The following is a 22,263-nucleotide window of genomic DNA, read 5'->3' as shown; positions in this document are numbered from 1 at the left end:
GTAACACTGAAAATGTTTAGAACTGGCCAGCTAGAAACATTGCTAATGAAAACTTTTTATGAATTTCATTTTAGAACTCTTTGGTCTTTTGTAGTAAATTGCATTCATTTGTCATTTGTTTTTTGTGAATTGGCGGCAAATCTTAAAAAAACATGTACATGTATAAGAATCTCGTTCTATTTATTGATTTTTTTTTCAGGGTGGCATCTCTAACTGGATACGAGCCGCAAGACTTAATAGAAAAAACCCTGTATCATTATATACACGGAACCGATGTGCTTCATATGAGACATTCCCATTGTACTTGTAAGTAATGTTATAATTACAATTTCTTTTTGCCATGTTCATGATTGGTACGCAGTTGTATTTAACTTATTTTATATAAATATTACAACACAACATCTACAGTATCACAAGCTATATTTTCTAAACCACGTGACAATTACGGCAAACATAAATGTAACAAAAACAAATACACTTCCTTAATGACTAGTATTTTATGCTAAACAATGCGTGTTAGGCTCCAGATAGCCGTCAAACAACGTTTGTTTTAACTTCATCAGCCCTCTAACCAATATGTCAAGCTCTGGATAAGTAGTGGAAAATATGACAGATGTCAGAATGCTGCTTTTCTTTTCTGTATTTGACAATTTAATAATTTGATGACTTCAGAAGACCAATATAGAGATAATTCCCAGCAAACCAACATTCTTACAATTTACGTTACAATCTAGTATATTAGAAGCAGTTATTACTGTAACAAAGAATCAAAAATTATTGTATTTATTTATTTATTTACAATTCGTTACACTACAATAAAAAAATTAACGTAATTAAATCAAAAGGAGGGAAACTGGCGGCCTTATCGCTTACGACCGAACTCTTCCAGGCAACCACTGTGAGTAAAGAAAAAATAAAAATGTATTAAATTACATAAAATAGGCAAGAAGTGCGAAAATACATGTTATACACAGTTATTAAGACAAAACTAAACAGGAACAAAAAAACAAACTAAACTAAGAAGATACATTTAAAATTGAAAGTAAAAAGACACATAAATCACGATAATTTAAGATAAGTCTTACGTCAGTTAGTAGTTAGTAAGAAAGTTAGGTATACGATGTGGACAGGTAATGTTTGTACAGAAGAAGTTTAAAGGAAGATAGAGAAGGAGCTAAGCGATTATTCAGATCATTTTAAGGCTGTCGGTGGCTGCAAATCCCAGAAGTTATAGATCAATGTTGTGATGCTTTTGAGGTGATTAGAATTTTAATTGCATGTGGCAAAGTTTGTAGTACTGTCTAGTTTGACTACAATTATAAATATCTTGTAACTGTTCTGATTATTATGACATTATGGTAGTATGACATGGTGTGGGTTTTTAATGCACAACTTTATTTCCATTTATTATTATTATACTCTTTTTTAAAGAAAAAAAGCGAAAATATGCGTTGGAATACACGAAATGTAACTACGGAATTCACACGAATTTTGCAAAGAGCGCCATCTTTGCGACAAATGAAAAACTCGTAATCACTAAACGTAAAAAAGAAATGTCAGTTGACAGTTGTCAGTCGAAGTTGATGTTTACAGGGACGCCATCTTGTGAAGCGTTTTGTGTGTTGGATTTTAAATTAAACTCAATTATTAAAACAAATACGTTCTTTAAATAAACCAATGACGCTACAACCTTTTTTGGTCTGGGCCTCAAATGTCTTTATCTGTTTATGATCATTTGTTAATCTAATAGGTAAGTAGGTGAACATTCTGTGCTTGAAAAAATGTCAATTTTTAATTCAGATACATTTACACTTATTGCCTTGTTTCAGTACTAACCAAAGGACAGGTGACATCCCGGTATTACCGCTTCCTAACGAAATCTGGAGGTTGGGTATGGATGCAGAGCTACGCGACCATTGTTCACAACTCCAGGTCGTCGCGGCCGCATTGCATCGTCTCTGTCAATTACGTACTAAGGTATGGACGCTCAACTTAATAATTAAGACTTTAAAGATATAAAATGCGAATTTGTCAAAAAAAATTGTACAATTTCACATATAAGCTACATACATTATAGCCAATACTTATATTTTTATTACATTATTAAAAATAGCAAGAATCTTTAATCGTTAGTGAATGAGTTACTGAGTGAGTGAATGAATCTTTAACGATTAAATACATTCGTATTTAATACATATTTAACATCATCTATCAGTCATACGTACGATAGAGTGACCAGGTAGCAGAAGCAAAAAAGATGAAACATCTGACATAAAAAATATTTCGTATATTGTAAATTGCTTGAGTCAGTCACTGCTGAATTATTGTTACTACAACTTTGGAAAACACAATCAACGTTGTGGTTCGCCGACGCCATATTGACAGTTTCGAGTTTCGTTTCGAGTTTGAGAGTGGCAGAAAGTGTAAATAAATTTAAATTAACAGTCATCTGCCTATCTGTTTGATCAACTGGCTGAATATCTTTAAGGCCGCTAGTTAAACGGCCCTTTAGTTAAGAGGCTAGTCTGTTAATTGAATGGCTTATTAAGCTAGCTGCGACATGTCTACTAAGAATAGATTCTATGTTTCCAAACGTATGGTATAGCGACTTTATTAACAATATATCATTTCTATTACAGTGACATCGAAGAGAAGAATTTAATTTTAAATTTGGAACAAGGCGCGCCAAAACCGAACACAGACCCGCACATCCCACAGGTCTCGCACATCCGGCACACAGATAGAGTAAATGACGAATTCAGCACAGACTACACACAATTTCCGGAATATACTCTACTACCGACAATACCAACATACGAGACGGACGACTACCAGAACCAAAATGGCTACCAGGATATGTTTTATAACGAAAATTATACAGAGCCCGAGCTGCCGAACTACGCCTACCCACAAAACCAAAGACCATTTTCGGCCAGTTCATCGTCTTGCTCCTCCATTGAAAGTTCTGAAGTGAATCAATATAGTTACACGAATCTAATTTCGTTCTATGGACAAAATGGCCGACCGGAAAACTTTGGCAGCTTTGGGAAATTACCACAGAGTCAAAACGTTCAAGAAGGCTACACAAGCGTAATTGTAGATAATACACAGCAGTTTCATGGAAGTAATGTTAACGAATTCGTGCATTGACTTTGCCTTTTAGGCTGGAATTACCGCGCGGTAATGGCCTATGACCTCGGTAATATTACCATTAATTACCGCTTTGGTTAACGGCTTCAAAGGCATAACTGCTTTGAAAGGAGGACAGCGTTCGGTATATTACCGCGCGGTAATGGCCTATAACCTTGGTAATATTACCATGAATTACTGTTTTGGCTAACCGCTTCAGAGGCATTACCACTTTAAAAGTATTTTAACGTTTTCTGGTATCTTCTTATGGAAAATCTTTTTTCATTCATTATATAACATTTGTCAGTTTGTTTTTTCTTGGAAACGAGCCGGTGGCTCATCTGATATTAAGTGGTTCTGCCCCCTAAGGATACTCATATTGCCAGCAAGTGCGTTGCCGGGTTTTTAAGAATTGCTTCGCTCTTTTCTCGAAGGAGCCTAAGTCGATTTGATTCGGAAATACTTCAGTGGGCAGCTGTTCCTCAAAATGGTGGTGAGCGGAAAATACTGCCTCAAAACTCGCTCAGCGGAACGACAGAGAGTTGATGCGCAGGTTATTTCGTATTCAGCCTCGACGTCCGATGATGACACTCAGCTGCAGGTATTAATCCGAACAACTCCTCTGACCACTCTCCATGGTAAATGCGGTAGAAGATGCAGAGTGAGCCCACATCTCTACGCATCGCCAAAGGATCAAGCCGCTTGGAAAGTGATTGGTTGACGAACCCAGCACGGTTGTTCAGCACACCAAGCTTTTTGAAGGCTAATTTAGCCTTCCCTTCCAAATGACCGCGAAACTGAACGTCTTTCGATATGTCAATGTATTCTGATGGTAACTGAGGCTTTCAGGAGAGTGTTTTCGAAGAGTGGACTTTTCCTGGTGTCTACTTCAGACACCAGAAATTACCTCCAAGGTACTTTGGTGGAACCTTCAAATTGTCGCCTTCAAGGCATTAGCGCTCATCTATTGGATCAGGAAACAAAAAGCAAAAAATAACGGTGCTAATTCTTATAAAACAATAATGAATGTCTATTTTTGGTCTAGTCTGATGAAGAAGCACCTCTACTTTATGGTTTAAACACGTAAATCCTTGTATTGGAATAGTTGTCATTGTATATAATGTAAATATATATGTATAAATTATTAAAAAATGTGGAAGGTTATTATCATTAGATTACGCTATGTAATATAAATAAATAGGTGGTTATACAATAAAATTTTAAAATTTAGACGTACGATCATATTACAAGCTTTAAGTTGGGTAAAGTTTAATATTGAAGATCACAGATGGCGCTGTATACACGCTAAAACGCGATATCATCGTAGATCCTATTTTTCATAATACTGTCATAATACCAAACCGCGACGGCTCAAGCTAAGATCCGAGTCTTGCTGGAGACGCCCATTCAGGCAAAGCTGTAAAGGCCTTAATTCCATATCAAAAAATGCAGCCCAAGCTTATCTGCCAAGGCCAAGAGCGAGATTCCGCTCCAAATGTGCTCGTTTCTCCTAGGCTCCTACGGCAGCTGTATCCCCTTACAGTGGCTTCCAGCCTGCACCCGCACAGCCCTGTAGAAACAGGGCGGGACCCACCACGCCACCCGAAAGGGGGCACCACTCCGAACTGCGTTACTACGGAATGCTTTTCTCTTCGTTCTCACTCAGTTTCAGTTTTCCCATGAATGACTTACGACAGGCCCTAGTCTCGCAGAAGACTTCTTGGTGCTGATCCCATTCCAATTGGACTTCTAGACCCATTTGCAGTAGCTACGCTGAGTAAAACAGCTCTAAGCTATTAAGACCCATTAAAAAAATGCTGATATATCCGTTGACCATGATTCATGTCTAATGAGCGAAATTTTTGGTCTGTAGTTCCAATGAATTACGACACATATTTATCTTGATTTTGAGAGAGAAAAAATCAGGCCTCTTAAAAGTCAAGTCTTTTTTTCATCTAAATTAAGAACTAAATTGAAAAGAACAGATAAGAACAATAGCCCTATCCAGCTGAAGCAGCCAACGAGATCGAAGCAACGCATCTGCGGCTCGTGATTGGTCGCTGGCAGGTACGGCCTCTGAGATAAAATTTAAGTGTAGATAAATATCCAGTCTTAGTCACTTGGACAAAGAGTCTTGTAAGGGATACAGATATCTGAGGCCCAGACCTAAAAAGATTGTAGCGCCACTGATATTTATTGAACAAATATGAATAAATAGGTTATGTTGTTTTCAATGTCATTCGTCAATTCATTCAAAGTTATTGGCGAATCCAGTAATCTAGTCCTCATTATTCGCGTGTCAATGTGACAAATTCAGCTTTACAGATTTTTGGCAAATGCGATTTATATAAAGTCTTAGTTGTATTTAAATAGTAACCATAGTTACAAAGTTATAAATAAAGGCGAGAATTGAAAACAAAATACGAAATGACGCCGTATTCCGTACGATTCGTTGATCAGCGCCATCTGTAGTCCGAAACGCGCAGTACAAGCGTGTCTATTCATATTTTGTTTTACGTTCTCACCCGTGCTATATAAGTTTGCATATATCATGTACTAGACAATAATAGTTTGTTAATTGTATATAATCCTAGTATAGTTACGTATGGTAGAATCTCATTTCTCATAAAACTGCGGCCTTTGTGCTGAAATATTGTAAATAAAAAGTTAAAAAAACTTATTAAAATGAATTCATTCACCATCGTTGTTACCATGGTAACGATTGTTTACGTGTACAAAGAATGGTAGTCTGTGCGGAAAGTACGCAGTTGTAATAAATAAAGATAATTACTTAGGTACTCTAATCATGATAAGCTTATGTACTAAATCAGACGTTTAGTAGTTTAAAGATGTGGGCCTTCGTATTTAGTGCATCCCTGGAATAAATAAATAAACATGAATTGAAAGTAAAAAGTGCATGCATACAAAGTACATATGTCAGAAGTGAAACTTTTTTGGCAAACTAATTTTTAAGTCTAATATTTATACAAATCTAAAACTAGATTTCCGTGACTTAGGGAGAGAATTCAATGAAATTGTAAATTATTAATTTCTTCGATATTTACATTATACGACGCGGTTTCTATTGGTATTGTTGTAACTAAATTATGATAAGTAAAATATGCAATATAAGTTCGTGTTTCAACATTATCTAAATATCTTGTAAAAATAGCATCTATTATCGTAATATTCTCGCTCCATGGCTATTTGCTTCATGCTACGTTCGCCCTTTCTCACTCTCTTTCAATCGCTCTCTCCCTTTTATTATTATTATTATTAATACATCCGTAAAAAAAATGACCCTCATGCTAAAGAAGTTTCACTTTAAAAATTATAAGTATAATGGGTTAGGTTTAGAATAAGCCATACTGTTTGTCAAAAATGTGTTATGAAAGCAATTTAATGTAATATTTAATTGAATGCACAAAGGCAACGAGAAGTTGAAAAACTGATCATGGATGGTGAAAGATCACAAGGCCGTTCACCAACGAAAAGAAAGACTCAGCGTCCTCAAAACTAACAAAGGAGACGCACTGGACGCTCAGACATATGCTGCCGATAAAACAGTTCGTTGATTCATTTTAATAAGAGATTTTTACGTAAAACAATATTTCAGCATAAAGGTCTGCTTTTAGGATTAAATATTATTTGTATATTTATTAAACCTAAGTCTGGAGGCTATACTTATTTCATATATCAGTATTACTTTACTTATAAAATACTATATGGGACTCTGCTTGTCTTAAATAGTACTAGTCTGTTACTCGTATTTTTAACTAGACTGCGATATTGACTGCGACAACGCAGTTCACACTCTCAGTATTGTACAACTTGTGTGATTTGAATTATTATTTGATTTTCACCATTAGGTATTGTAATATTCAGAAACGAAACTCTGACCTGTTGGCATTACATACTGTATTCAGAAACGTTCATAGCAAACTTAAGCGAATCTAGCGCCTCTAAACGAGCAGTTATATAACTAACAGATAATAATGTTTAACACAAATAAATATTAAATAAAATATCTGGATTAGTCAAAACTTTTCACGAATTTTCGTGTCAAATTGCAGATTCAAGTGATATCTATACATGTTTATAAATATTACATTTATCTGGCTTCACAGATTCGTAAATTGTTTTCATACCAAAAACAATAGAAACCAGACTTGTCAAACTTTGACATGGATTTTTTCTGAATACAATTATTACATATCTGAATAAGCTTATTAGCTATAAGTAAGACTTTTGTATGTCTAAAACGATAGCTTATTCAAAGTTCACTCTTAGTTTCTACTATTTATTAACATTCTCATGTCTATACGAAAAGTTTTGCTTGCTCTCTGAATTGTTAAAGGATACATTGCAGTTGCACTCTTTCGTGTCTCTGTCAAATTAATGCTGTGATGCAAGAGAAAGTTTTTAGTCAAAGTATGGAACAAAACATTTGTTTGTATGTGTTCATGCTCCATTTTTTGCTCCTGTGCCCGTGTTCTGTAACTTCCAAAAGCAACAGCGATCTCTACCATTTTCGTCAGTAAGATCGATGTAGCGCTGATGCCACCTTAGGAACAAAAAGTTATAAATCGGGATCGCTATTGGAACTTACAAAGAACCCCGTTCTTAATATTTTCTTTAGTAGCTTTGAACTTTTATATGTAAAATATATTTATTCGATACAATTTTGTTTTCTTTTATTAGTGACCTCGAAAATTCACTGGTTCGGTTGGTTCTACCCCCAAATTTAGGGGAATTTTTAGTGGGTACATTCAAGAAATGCTTCTTTTCTTTAAAAAACGTACGATGTTATACAATTAATAGTAAGCCTCGAACCTTACCAATAAACCAAATTTAAAGTTGGATAAAACTGAAATAACGAAAAGCTACTCCAAGATCCAAGCATTATGTTGACATATTTTCTTTGTTACGTTTGTTACGTTGACGTCTTGAGTATGTCAAGTAAAAACATTTGAATACGTAAAGATCATGATTATTAATTTGACAATTAGCTTCAAATCTATTTAAGTCATCTTGTAGGTCAAATGAGTCTTGTTCAATACAGATTTATTTTAAGATTTCCATATGGTCCACTTATAATTAATTAGAATTTGCAAGTTTGAATATCGTTTACAAATACAATAAAACCCTGAGGTGAAACCAGCTGATCACTGAAGCATTTCAGGCAGTTTCGGAACATGTGTCGCCGATTGGTACAGTTTTTAGAAAACCCGTATTCAGGCGTTTCCAGGCCTAGTTATACCCCTTTGATGAAGGAATATTCTAGACCGAATTATCTAGGTGTGGGACAAGAACGGAATGATACGCGTGAGACAGGGAAGATCGGAACCTTCTCGAAGCTAGACTGAGCACTCTAGAACGCCGTACGAGAAGTACGAAGCCATGTGCGAAAGAGACAAAGACTACAGACGTTCTAGAATTGTGCAATCGCTACTCAGTAGCAATCCCGCTTAAAGAGTTCTCGAATATTGTTCAAGATTATTCCCAGGGACATACATATATATACATGTATAAGCGAGCCAAAACGCGACCTATTACTTTCCCAATCCGCTGGTGCGTAAAAGCATCAATTACTACCCGATCCCGACAAAAAAGGCTCGTAGGTGGCCTCGACATACAACACTAACGGATCTGGACGATCCATTCTGGCCGAGCTACGCTTGCCAAAACAGCCCGAGCTGAGCTGTGAGGCCCTTAAGGCCAACAGCGAGATTCCATAAAAATACCTGTTACTTAAGTTTCGAATGCGATATCAAGAGATGACACCGAAGCGATAAAGTGAAGATTGCGTAATTAAATAGGGGCTGTATTTTGTGTGTTTAATAAGTGCATTTCTGCGAGAAATTTGTGTTTTTAATTCCTTGCGATTTATCAAGAAATAAACCCATGAAGAAATTTACGGCATTTTCTATCTGATCCCCTAGCTCTTAACAGTACCATAAAACGTAAACTTAATTTAGAACAAATATACTAAGTTACTTAAACAGCTAATCTAAAATATGGATTTGCCATCGCTGTACTGCTTTATTTGATATCAATTAAGCAAAATAAATTCACCTTGTATCCACTTATGAACCTGAACCTTCTGAACATGAACCTGACCTAGAAGAGAGCTTGCTTCAGTGTACCTACGTCTTCCTCCGGTTCCTAATCTGGATTTAATGGAGTGACTGGATCTACAGGTTCAAAGCAAGAACATTAGAGAGCCACAACTTTTGAACGTACATAAGAACTGATTGTTGACATTCTTAGTTACAAGTTCTAGGTTACAATGTTTTGTACTTTAATGATATAATTATCGGTGTTCTTTATTATGTAGTTCTGTCGTATATGTAAACGTTAACATAGAATAATTATGTGGAAACAAAAAAAATATATCAAAGGATGGATAAGATATTTGTATTGCTTTGTAAAAAATGCTTGCAACATAAAATCGTTTTAACACGAATTAAGTTCGGTGTCGATAATATTTTCTAATAAAACACTTTGTTCGAGGCTGGCACAACTGGCTTTGTTTAAAACATGAGTTTATAACTAAGATAACATTAGTAGTGAGGTTGAGGCTGGATTAACAAAAAACTAACATGACATATTGAAGAGTTCGTAAATCTAAGTGACTTATAATAAAATACAATTTACGAGTGTGAGGCAGTGACTAAAACTTGTTTTTTTTTAAACTAACAAAGACTTTATTTAAAATTATGTTTACAATAAACTAGCGTTGAAGTTGGAATATGGAATAAAACTATATCTTTGAAAGAATCGGGATTTAATATTTAAAGGTTTAGGGATACATTAAGGGAACAAACAATGTCATTAAGTAATTAATAACTTATCACTACGTAAACAAATGGTTAAAGAAAAAGATGAATAATACAGTGGGGACCACAAAACAAGTGTGCTAAACTCTAAAGGGCTCATTTTGGCTTCGTTTTGTTTACGTTTCTACTTATTTACTAACTTAACTATTGTTAGGTAACATAACGCACGGCCCACATTAGTTAAACGTATAAACATCTCAAAAACGAACAATCGTATCATATTGTTACGAAGACGGGTCGACTGCAATGTTTCTAGATTTTTCCACTATTTAGAGAACTTTTCAGCAGGCTGAAATATTCTTTTTGACTGTTTCAGGAGAGGGTTAATCACATACCAGAAACGTGTAATTCTCATGTTACCCTAGTTTTCAGGAAGCTGAAACATATTTTCAGTCATTTTCAGAACATGTGTAGTCGAGAGGTTCAGTTTTCAGGCGTTTTCAGGCCTAGGTATACCCCTTTGATGAAGGAATATTCTAGACCGAATTTTCTAGGTGTGAGACAAGGACGAAATGATACGCGAGAGAGAGGGAAGATTGGAACCTTCTCGAAGCTAGACTGAGCACTCTAGAACGCCGTACGAGAAGTACGAAGCCATGTGCGAAACAGACAAAGACTACAGACGTTCTAGAATTGTGCAATCGCTACTCAGTAGCAATCCCGCTTAAAGAGTTCTCGAATATTGTTCAAGATTATTCCCAGGGACATACATATATATACATGTATAAGCGAGCCAAAACGCGACCAAACTGCGTTAGTTTCGAATGCGATATCAAGCGATAAAGTGAAGTGATAAAGTACTGTGTGAATTGGGCATAATTAAGTAATTAGTGAGTGTTTTTGTGTGGTTAATAAGTGGGATTCTGCGATTAATTTGTGTGTTCATAAATTCCTCATCGATTAGTCAAGAAATAAACCCTTGAAGAAATCTAAGGCTTTTCTATCCGATCCCCTAGCTCGTAACAATATTAATTTGAATTTTTATATCGACACAAGCGACCGAGCGATACTTACGTCCTGGTAGTATTGAAGTTACCGTATTTGATTGCGACTGATATGAATGAATATATAATGGTGTTAAATTAATCGACTAACTGTACCTTAATTTGTTTGTATGGAATTTAGTTATTGAAGGATTATATTTCTTTTGGCGCCTTAGGGAAAAATTTTCAGAGTAAATTTTTACGATATGCGCTCACCGTCACAAGAAACCGACACCCTGATAATACGCACTATATACGTAGAATTAAAAAAAATGTATGTGTAAAATGTGTGTATGTGTACAGATGTAAGAGAAACTTCTTTATGACCTCATTTTTCGAAAAATGATCTACAATATGCCACTTTAAGCAGTGTTAGCCTAGTAGCTTCAGCGTGCGACTCTCATCCCTGAGGTCGTAGGTTCGATCCCCGGCTGTGCACCAATGGATTTTCTTTCTATGTGTGCATTAATATTCGCTCGAACGGTAACGGAAAACATCGTGAGGAAACCGTCGACCCAAAAAGTCGACGGTGTGTGTCAGGCACAGAAGGCTGATCACCTATTTGCCTATTAGATTAACAAATGACCATGAAACAGATACAGAATCTGAGGCCCAGACCTAAAAAGGTTGTTGCGCCATTGATTTATTTTATATGCCACTTTACAGAAATTGGTTAAATTATTAATTAAGGTTAAAATAGATAAAGTTTAACAAAAGACTTTTATTATCAGACATGAATACAAATAATACAATTATTACATTTTACCTTAATACTAAGATTATTACAGAATTTCATTAATTATAATACAATTATTACTATTTTTACTTTTCAAATCAACCGTGGTAGGGACAAGAAAAATATAGCGCGTAACCGAAAAATGTGACGGTAAATTCTTTCCAACGAATTGAATTTGTTTATATAAATTAACGAATTAATTACCTACATTAACTTTTCACTTTAAAAACAGTCGACAAAACAGTTCACGTATTGTGCGCTGCCGCTTTCTCTTTCACTCGGACGCATCGGCCGATGGAGTGAAAGAGAGATGCGTCACAGGCCAAACGCCTATCGTGCCTCTCTATCGCTCGTGACGCACTCGCTCGCACGATCGACTCGGACGGAAGGTTTTTTTTTTGAGAATGGAATCTCGCTGTTGGCCTTAAGGGTCTTTACAGCTCAGTTCGGGCTGTTTTGACGAGCGTAGCTCGGCCAGAATGGCGTTTTGTCCCGCGGCTAGCGCAAGGGCGTCTCCTGTGAGACTCGAACCTCGGCTTGGGCCGTCCCGGGGTGGTCAATCGCCTGAAGGGCAGGACGGAAGCTCACTGGAGTGAGCGAAGTACATCAGACGGAACGTGAATGTTTGACGTTTTTTATCCTTAGTCCGAATAACTTAAACGCTTAGGGTATGACGTCATCGGATGCGCAAATTATGGGAAATTAAAAAAAAATCGTTGATATCAAAAATCTTTATTTCCTTCCCTTGTCATTTAGCAGAAACCCCGATCCTCTTTATGGCCATCATTGGCTTGCTTATGCCAAACGCCTCCGTCAGGTCCTGCAAACAATGATATTACAAGTAGTACTGTCTTTTGTTGACATAGCTGTTACACATTAAAACACTTTTTGAACGTATTGAAACTATGTATTATTATTAAAAACTTATAATTATTTACATAATCCTAAATTTTAAATAGAGGACACCGTGAGTAATTTCTGCAAAAACCCGTCATCTTTTAGTCGATACCAACTTCGGGGCAATAAATACAGATAACACAACTTTCTCTACAGCTGTCATAATTTTGACATTTAACACCTTTTGTCTTCAGTCAACGTGACCACGCACGCTGTAAAGCACGCAAAACGTCGTAAAAAATTAAAATTTAGAATTATGTAAATAATTATAAGTTTTTAATAATAATACATAGCTTCAATCCGTTCCAAAAGTGTTTTTCTTAATATTACAAGTATTCAGTATCATTAAGAACTAGGGATGTATCTAAACCGATACCAACGCTTCTTGAATTAAAATTATATTATGGTAACTGAAGTATCCCCTCTTAATAGACATTGCCTACTGAGTATGTTGGCAGAGTACATAGTAGCGATATTGTGTATTTTATATTACATATATCGAAGATAAAATTATTCATTTAGGTAACACAATGTACACTTATGAACGTCAAAAACAGAAATGTATTTAAAATGCTTCTTAAACATTGACTGCCAGTTCAATCGAGGGCGTAGAACGGAAGAGAAGAACTGGCAATAAACTCTCCGCAACTTTGTTTATAAGCTGCAACCATTACACCATGTTCCACATGACATCAGCAGGAGGCATGGTGAAATAGGAGCACGCACTTACATTCTCGTGAATACATCATTCAAATTTAATAAGCTCGATACCAGCTACACTTCTTACTAATATAACAAGAAACAATATTAAATTTAAATTTAAAAAATACTACATAAGTCAAACAATTATAAATTATGCTATATACGTCATTAAAAAAAATATAAGCGAATATAGGAACTCATCCTGTATGTGAATGAGAATTCTCGACAAGAACAGGCTTCTAGCATCGGCTATCTATGGCGCGTCAGTGTTTATATTTGTTTACGACGTTTTACGTGCAATTTTAAATCGTTTGAATGGTTTGATTGTTATAAATTTACAGTTCATATGTCACTGGCCTTTGTATATATATATGTGTGTTAATGATTTAATTATGTTCGACGTCCTGGTGGATAGAAAAACTGTGTACAGTTTGTGTTTCCACCACATCATCTTCCTTTATATTAAGAACACTTATACAATAAATAAATAAAACAAAAATAAAAATAAACACACAAATAGTCGAAATAACAAACATCACCGCATACACGAATTCAAGTACGACCTGTCACCACAAGTAGCACCCGTTCTCGGTGTAGGAATGCTCCGATAATCAGAAATAATTGAGATTCCTTCTGTTACTTTGAAGAATCATAATTCATTTGATTAACGAGTCAAAGTACGAATTGTTTCGACCAATCAGACTGCAAAGGCGCCATCTTGACTTTGGGCAGTGCGTTCAGGGAACGCAGGACAGTTCTGATGGAGTATTCAGTGGAGCATTGTGGTGATGAGACGTAGGACCAAATTGAGCAGCTAGTTATTAATATAGATATTTGAGTCAAAGAACGAATTGTTCGACCAATCAGGCTGCAAAGGCGCCATCTTGACTTTGGGCAGTGCGTTCAGGGAACGCAGGAAAGTTCTGATGCGAGTATTCAGAGGAGCATTGTGGTGATGAGATTGTGATTAAAAATCCGCTCGTTATAATTTCAACTAGTGTTATTCGTGTTAAAATGATATTTTTAATATTGTACGATACTTCGCGTCTTCAGGGCTCCCACACCAATAAGGAAGATGATCATATATAGTATCTTGTATGTATTTTATTAATAAATAAATATTTACGAGGTGTTCCAGCATGATGTAATAATATAAATCTTATTGAATTTTATTAAATTATACACAACTTACCCGCCATCGTTGCATATCGATAGAAACAATGAGTTGGTTTTTGTCACCAGCTGTATTCTGTGACGCCATCGCAGTCACTGGCTTCACAAAGGGAAGACCATATTCATCATCTGAAAACATTTATTTATTAACAACTAATATAATCAGTGACGCTTAAACCTTTTTAGGCCTGGGCCTCAAGACTTCTGTATCTGTTACATATATCAATCTAATATGCAAATAGCGATCCGTCCAACACAATTCACGAGCGTACCAATTCTTAAAAGGCAACCTTGCGAGCCTTCTGGCATTTCAGTGTCCATGGGCAGCGGTATCACGAAGATCAGGTGAGCCTGCCCGTTGCCATCTACAGCATTAAAAAAATCGGTTTCTCACGAGGGTCAGGTCAGGACTTTGCGTCTCCATGCGTATTCTACAAACCGTACTATAAGTATTCTGATATTTCAACACCTTCGAGCCGAGCTCTTTCATCACCTGGCTGGAAGTCTTTCACTTTCCGCTTTACAGAGCAGTCTCTTTTGCGAAGCGAACTGTGGATGGTTTCCAACAACCTCCAAATGATTAAAGAAACAATATTCTTCCTCAAACTCCGGCAACGCGCCTGCTAAAAATGGGTGTCCATAGGCTACGATGACTGGTCACCAAGGTCCTGTAGTATACCACCATAAAATACCTTCAAATACAGAGATAAGTCCGTCCCGTACTAAGAACGATAGGTAGTAAATGTTTTCAACGGTTCGACTGAAGCTGGAAGGATCCAGTACAAGATGGTAGTAGCTGATTGGTCCATTTCGACACGCTTTATTTATAAACCGGCTAACCCGGGACACCATCTCAGAGCCTTCATCAGTTTTCTCCAAGCTGGAATAATTCATAATTTAATTACAGAGTGTCTACGCGTTACAAAAATCTTAATATATATAAATCTCCTGTCACGATGTTTGTCCGCGATGGACTCCTAAACTACTTAACCGATTTTAAATTAAATTGGCACACCGTGAGCAGTCTGATCCAACTTAAGAGATAGGCATTATAGTCGCAATTTTTTTTATTGGAAATTATTTGTCTATAATTAATTGTCAGTCACAATTATCTGTTAACTCCAAAAGATCCTAAGAGATGTCGATACTTTTCGACTGGGTTGAGACAATCAAAAGATGGCACTGCTATGGTAAAATGACAAACGTGTCATATAAGCTACAATTCAATATCATGATTACCACGTGTTATTGAGGCTAAAGTATAAATTAAATTTATTTCATAGTAAACGAAATACCGTGAAATTAAATTATTTCTACTTTTTTAATTTTTGGTGTTAGCATAGCCAACCACGTGTTACTTAGACCGAAGTGTAAATCAAATTCAAATTATAGTGAACAGTCTCTGGGGTAGCATAGCCTAATGTTCCATGTTGGTATGAACTACAAAGGTTCGCGGGGCAGCTAGTTTAAAAATAAAAACAAAAAGCTTATTTAGTTATTAGCTGATGCAACTCGCCTCTCCACATTCTCGGGGGCTTTCAATTGGGCAGCTTGCTGCCTCTCGACTCGTTTCCTAGGAGCCCTGGGTCTCTGTTCGGGCGGTGTAGGCGCAAAGGTTCCATGAAGAGATGAAATAACAGGAGCCTCACGGGGGAAGGCAAACGTCCAGAATTGTGGATTATGCCGCTGTGGATTGAAGATGTCAATCATCTAGATCTGCTTCTGTAGCAAATAGCAGAAACATATAAACATCGCATTCCGCTTATCTAAACGATGTAACACAATTGACAATGGCGCCTTTTACGCCTAAAAAATTGGAACATTTCGGTAAACATAGTGTAATAAATTCTATAACATACAGCATTGCGATAGCTAAACTAAAAAACTCTACTTCTGTGTAACGGACGTGACGTCACCGGTCACATCCTGTCAGCCGCCATGTTGCCTGCAAACCGCAATTGAAGAATCCATAGCCATATTTAAGACTTATTGTTTTTAAGAGTGAATGAGAGAGACCACAACTTTTTCGATCTTCCAACGTTGGAAAAAGATGAGGGTAGAAGGTAGAAAGAAGTAGTAAAGGTTCTACGCGGCCTTCAAGATGACTGCCAAGCTCCAAATGAGTCAAAAGTTCATCGTGCTGCATTTTTGATTCCGGAATTCGACAGATATACGATACAAATGTGGATTGGAAAATTTAACAATTCGGTGAAATTCCAACGGCGTTCGAAAAGTGGTAAAATCGCCTGAATTGTGGGAGAAATTGAAGGAGATACTATTCCGAACATTTCCCCGTTATCGCATGGAACATGTGCTTGAAGAACCAGCAAAGGAGGAAGCAACCAACGGAGAAGATGAGAAAATACTCTTACGAGCTAGGGGATCGGATAGAAAATGCCGTAGATTTCTTCAAAGGTTTATTTCTTGAAAAATCAATGAGGAATTTATGGAATACAAATTAATTGCAGAAATGCACTAATAACACCTAAAAATACAGTCACTCACACTTACTTCACTTATGCACACTTCACACAGTACTTTATCACTTGTAATCACTTTATTCGCACTTTATCGCTTCGGTGTTTCTGTCTTGTTATCGCATTCCAAACTAAAGGACTAGTCGCGTTTCGGCTCGCTTATATATCCCTGGGAATAATTCTAAACAATATTCGAGAACTCTCTAGGCGGGCTTGCTACTGAGTAGCGATTGCACAATTCTAGAACGTCCGCACTCTTTGTCTCTTTCGCACGTTACTTCGTCCTTGTCGTACGGCGTTCTAGAGTGCTCAGTCTAGTTTCGAGAAAGTTCTGATCTTCTCTCTCTCTCTCTCTCTCATAGCATTTCGTCCTTGTCTCACACCTAGAAAGTTTGGTCAAGAATATTCCTTCATCAAAGGGGTATACCTAGGCCTGAAAACGGGTCTCCTGAAAACTGCACCACTCGATTACACATGTTCTGAAACCGACTGAAAAAAGGTTTCAGCTTCCTGAAAACTAGGGTAACATTATGAAAATTACAATTTTCTAATATGTGATTGACCCTCTCCTGAAACGGTCAGAAATCATATTACAGCCTGCTGAAAAGTTCTCTAAGTAGTGGAAAAATCTAGAAACATTGCAGTCGACCCGTCTTCGTAACAATACTATCAGGATAAAATCGCCACGTGTTTCCGATAACGTCAGGGTTTTCTGCATTCCGTGGTGCCCTTATCGCTACAGCCCAACGCCAGGAGATCTTTAAGAAGGATTATTACGTGCGCTTGACGCGACTACCGTCCTTTGGTGCAATTGGTATTGTGGCAAACGTATTGTTTAGTCAGTATAAGCAAAAAATCATTTATCATTAGAAATACAAATATATAATAAAGGTAAAAGAATTAACGGTCGTAAATAACGCTTTTAATTTATAAACTGCTATGTCGTTGTCAGTAATGACCGACTATGAAGATAGTATAAAACTTTGAAAGATAATCTAGAATATTCCTTGTCATATCCAACTATGAACGCTTCTAATAACGGAATTGAGACAAGTATTCCTTTCTAAATCTAATGTGTGCGTGTACTAGTGTACACACGTAAGGGTAAAACTTCTTTATGACCTTATTTTTCGAAAAATGATCTAATATATGCAACTTTACAGTAAATGTAAGTTAAATTAGATAAAGTTGACAAAAGGCGTTTATTATCATAGATATGAATACAAATAGTACAATTATTTAATTTCACCTTATTACTACCAAGATTATTACAGAATTTCATCAATTGTCGTTATTATATATTTTTGTAATTAATGGCTTCGAATCTCTTCGAATCAACCGTGGTAGGGACAAGAACAAGATGGCCCGTAACCGAAAAATGTGACGCGTAACCAAAAAATGTGACGCGTAACCAAAAAATGTGACGCGTAACCAAAAAATGTGACGGTAAATTTTTGATGAAATTTGATTCAAAAATGACACTAGTACATGTAACAATATTCATCATAATCTCTTTCCCAAGTTATAAAATGTGAAACCAATTTACTAATATTGAGGACACATATTTGCTCAATTATTTGTTGTCTATTACATATAATTCAGTTCAGTTAGTTCACATAATTAATTAAATAAATAATTAATATTATTTAAGGTCATTTAACAAATCCGATGTATATGATTCGCTTCTTCCAAAAAAAAAAATGTGTATATGTCACAACTAGTACTGTCTATACTTAATATGTATTATCAATTGAATGAAACAGTGCTGATACAATGTACCTATAATAAAACTTATTGTAACATATATTTGTTACAAACACATTGAAATTTGTTAAAACCATTGCACTTATACTTACAATATGAACTGCCAGCTCGTGTTTGTCATATCTGTTCTCGATGCCGTTGACTGCTAATGAACAGCTGATCGCCAAGTCACTTGCGACACGTAGAACTCTTGAATCCAAATAACTTTCACCTATATTAAGAAATAGAATTATTTAAAGAAAATAGTATTGTTAAAATACCTGCCAATATCTGTATGAACATATTATGTACATCTATAAAAACATAAATACATTTTTAAAGCACAATGACTTAATTTAAACACAAGAAGTAAGAATAGACTTGCTTTTCCAGCTTTCAGACTTCATAAAACCGCTGACTCATTTATGGGGAAACGTATACAGATATATAACAAAATTCCAGATCATGTTACCAAACTGTATGGATATTATACAGTTCAGGAATATATAGATGATAACAATGTATGGGAACGAATCCTGCTATACGATAGAGAGATGGCGTAAATTGACATGCATAAGTATACAAATTGTACATAGAAGAATGACTATTTGATTTTGATTAAATAAACATACCATATTAAAATTTATGTTATATGTTCTTACATGGTTCTAATTCTGATGCACTTAAATCAATATAGGCTAATCTTGACAATTGATATATATGATAGTATATACTAAATGACTTATTAAAAAAGCTATGTTCTAAAAGTATGTAAATAATACTATATCTGATCTTAATCTCATCTCAATTAATTCCTATGATAGCAATCTTTTAAAGCCTTAGTTGTAATTATCATAAGTAAAAAATTGTTTACTTACCCGGATGCCGCACTCGTTCTTCTACCCCGCCTTGAGCAAGTAAATTCTGTACTTCTTGCACTGCTGCTGTGGTCCGGTTCATGCGTTCTTCATTGTTGTCATTTTCTTGTTCTAGAAAGTAGTTGTTTACTTTATATTATGAAGGGTTTTAGCTATTCATTTGACACTTGAAAAAATATTTTAGAGAAAATTATTCACTCTGCAAATTAATTACACACTCACATATTAAGTGAATAAAATAAATTAAACTTGTTATTTTATCTGTGAACTTCAAAATTATTACAATGGCTGTGAGAAACAACTGGCGTCTTAAGATTACTTTTCATTTTCAAGAAACATTAAAACTTACCTGTACTGAGAACTTGAAGTATATCTCGAAGCCGGGATTTTCTTTCATTGCTCATGATGTATCTATTGATAACTGGGAAGATTGATAGTCACTTGACGTTTCCAAATTTAAATAATAAAAACATCCGGCAATCGGAAACAGTGTTGCCAGATGGGATGGCGACATATCCCTACACTAATTTGATTTCCCCCCAAAAAGCCCCTAGGATGCACTCAACAAGCGGATGGTAGTATAGCGAGATTCTTTAAAGCAGATATGTATATAGTATGCAATTTCTATTTTTATGTCAACAAGTAATTTATAAGAGAAGAAATTGATAACTTTACATGGCCGAGAATTTTAAATACTTATGATGTTTATTTAAGTATATTTCTAAACTATAGACAGTATGGTTCCACCGGATCCTTATGGCAAATAAGGAAATAAAAATTTATAATTGGCAATACTAGGGAAATTGGATTAAATTATCTTGATACTGTTTAATTTAAGTCTTATAATATTAATGAACATGAAGTATATTATATAGTTATTTGTATGAAGAATGTTTCTATGCATCGGGTTCATAAGATAGGAACATATGTGATGAAAAATATCAATAGTTACTGAATGTACGAATGTATTATATATAATTCCAATCACACAAATAATTAAAAACCTAATTCCAAACTAGAAAACGATTTCAAGAACTCCTCTTGCATAACTTGTTCTCCAGATGAAAAAGATGATGAGGTGTATATTATAAATCGCTCTTCCAGCATTTTAATTAAGTATCATATCTTGCTTGATGAAATTGTTTTCAATTTTCTTTACATGTTAAAAAAAATTTCGCCAATCAGCTGCACTAATTTGTGAGTAAACTTGTTCTGTAAATAATTTTGAGTCACTTGCAGGTCTATTTTATTTTTTATTAGGAACTTTTTGCTTCAATATTCCCCAAATTATTTCTATGGGATTCAATGTGTTATCAAGAATTAAAACTTCCAGCTTGGGATCTTAAAACTTCATGACCGTGCTATTTTTATTCTACATCTATCTCATATAAGGGTGCAGACATGTTTTGTTTCACTACTTCAAGTAGTTGACATTATGCCAAACATCATTATACCTAATTTAAATCAGTTGCAAGGAGTCTTTCTCGTATACCTTAGATTATAGACCCGATTAGCATGTGTGGGTGGTTTGTTAAAATGTACGGAATAATAACTAGCATTATCCATAACAATTAATGAAGGTCAGCATTAGGAATGAATCATAAAGCATGAGACACGACAAGTAAAAGCTGAGGATAGAGTGGTGTGGAGACAGCAAGTTTATGTATCATTTAAGGGGTTGCGAAGAAGAAGAGAAGAGACTTTATTACCAATAAACTGTAAATCGACACTGTCCAAATTGATTTCCTTCTTCCACCCTCTCCTCTTTTTACCAGGTCTGAAAAACACACCAACATCAAACGTGCCCTCAGCTACGATTCACCATATATCGAAAAAAATCACAATTGTACCAAAGTAAAATATAAAATAAACTAAAAGTATCAAAACCACTCAGTCCAACTTACCGGTCAACTCACCACACGCTTTTAAATCAAATATTGACTTTGATTTACACCTTCTTATTCCTTTATTTTACGAAACATTTAAATTTCTTGCTTGAGACCGAAATGGCTTTGTCGACATTTTTACAAAAACAACATATTTCAAGAAGATAATAGGAAAATCTTAGCAACGGTTGTCAGATCTCGTACATTGATTTGACTGATATTACCATATGAAAATCGTTTATTTTTGCCACGTTTAACATTATCTGTAACTTTTAATCCATATGTCACTGTCATACCTTTTAGAAATTGAAGGATAGCGAAAAACGCGGCCCCGACTTTTGAGTGATCATAGGATAGTGGGCTAGTTACAAGATTTGATAGCTTAATTTTCTGAAAAGACTAGCTTTAGTAATATTTTATTTTATTTCAAATGAATGACAAAACATTTTCAATATTTACAATTTATTACCATAATCTTCAGTTATTATACCATATAATTTAGTAAAGTGTTAAAAATATTTTCTTAAGAATTGTTAGGTTATATTATTTTTCCTAACTTTTGAAGCGTGTTGGTGCTTTGAAATGGATTCGGGACCTGCCCAAGAAGTAACCGAGTTGTTGCGGCAATGGGAAGAGCAACAGGCGACACCAAATTACGATCCTATTCCAACTTTGACTAGGTAATTGGTCGGCATCTTATTGTTGTGTGGACATTGCCGTTATTCAATATTTTCTTGTTCAACGTAACTTTTTACGACGATAATATATTGCAACTTAAGTATTTTACTTTTATGTTATTAGTTACAGTAAATTTTTTAAC

General features: G+C 35.5%; 3 protein-coding genes across 5 annotated transcripts in view; 2 read left to right on the top strand and 1 right to left on the bottom strand.

Annotated features, from left to right (window-relative positions):
* The window catches only part of LOC123718057 (single-minded homolog 1), a 40,398-nt gene extending 32,614 nt beyond the window's left edge, over positions 1–7,784 (top strand). Inside the window, exons 7-9 of the mRNA XM_045674429.1 lie at positions 200–306; positions 1,830–1,977; positions 2,640–7,784. Of these exons, the coding sequence (XP_045530385.1) occupies positions 200–306; positions 1,830–1,977; positions 2,640–3,150 (766 nt within the window). The 3' untranslated portion in view covers positions 3,151–7,784. The remainder of the gene's footprint in view (positions 1–199; positions 307–1,829; positions 1,978–2,639) is intronic.
* Positions 7,785–12,403: 4,619 nt separating this feature from the next.
* On the bottom strand, positions 12,404–20,029 carry LOC123718075 (EP300-interacting inhibitor of differentiation 3-like). The gene is made up of 7 exons (XM_045674463.1): positions 19,907–20,029; positions 19,558–19,668; positions 18,793–18,911; positions 15,976–16,145; positions 15,152–15,339; positions 14,479–14,588; positions 12,404–12,507 (listed from the first exon to the last, which is right to left on the bottom strand). Exons 1-7 carry the CDS (start codon positions 19,959–19,961, stop codon positions 12,436–12,438), a joined length of 825 nt encoding a protein of 274 aa, XP_045530419.1. The 5' UTR covers positions 19,962–20,029; the 3' UTR covers positions 12,404–12,435.
* A 1,740-nt stretch (positions 20,030–21,769) lies between these two features.
* The window catches only part of LOC123718054 (protein mahjong), a 40,712-nt gene continuing 40,218 nt past the window's right edge, over positions 21,770–22,263 (top strand). For all 3 annotated transcript variants that reach the window (XM_045674425.1, XM_045674424.1, XM_045674423.1), the window contains exon 1: positions 21,770–22,123. In XM_045674425.1, coding sequence (XP_045530381.1) covers positions 22,026–22,123 — 98 coding nt within the window. In that variant the 5' untranslated portion in view covers positions 21,770–22,025. The remainder of the gene's footprint in view (positions 22,124–22,263) is intronic.

This window comes from Pieris brassicae, chromosome 14 (assembly GCF_905147105.1).
Source record: "Pieris brassicae chromosome 14, ilPieBrab1.1, whole genome shotgun sequence".
Classification (NCBI taxonomy): Eukaryota; Metazoa; Arthropoda; class Insecta; order Lepidoptera; family Pieridae; genus Pieris; species Pieris brassicae.
The sequence above is the reverse complement of the archived record's forward strand: the minus strand, read 5'-3'. Positions and strand labels throughout refer to the sequence as shown.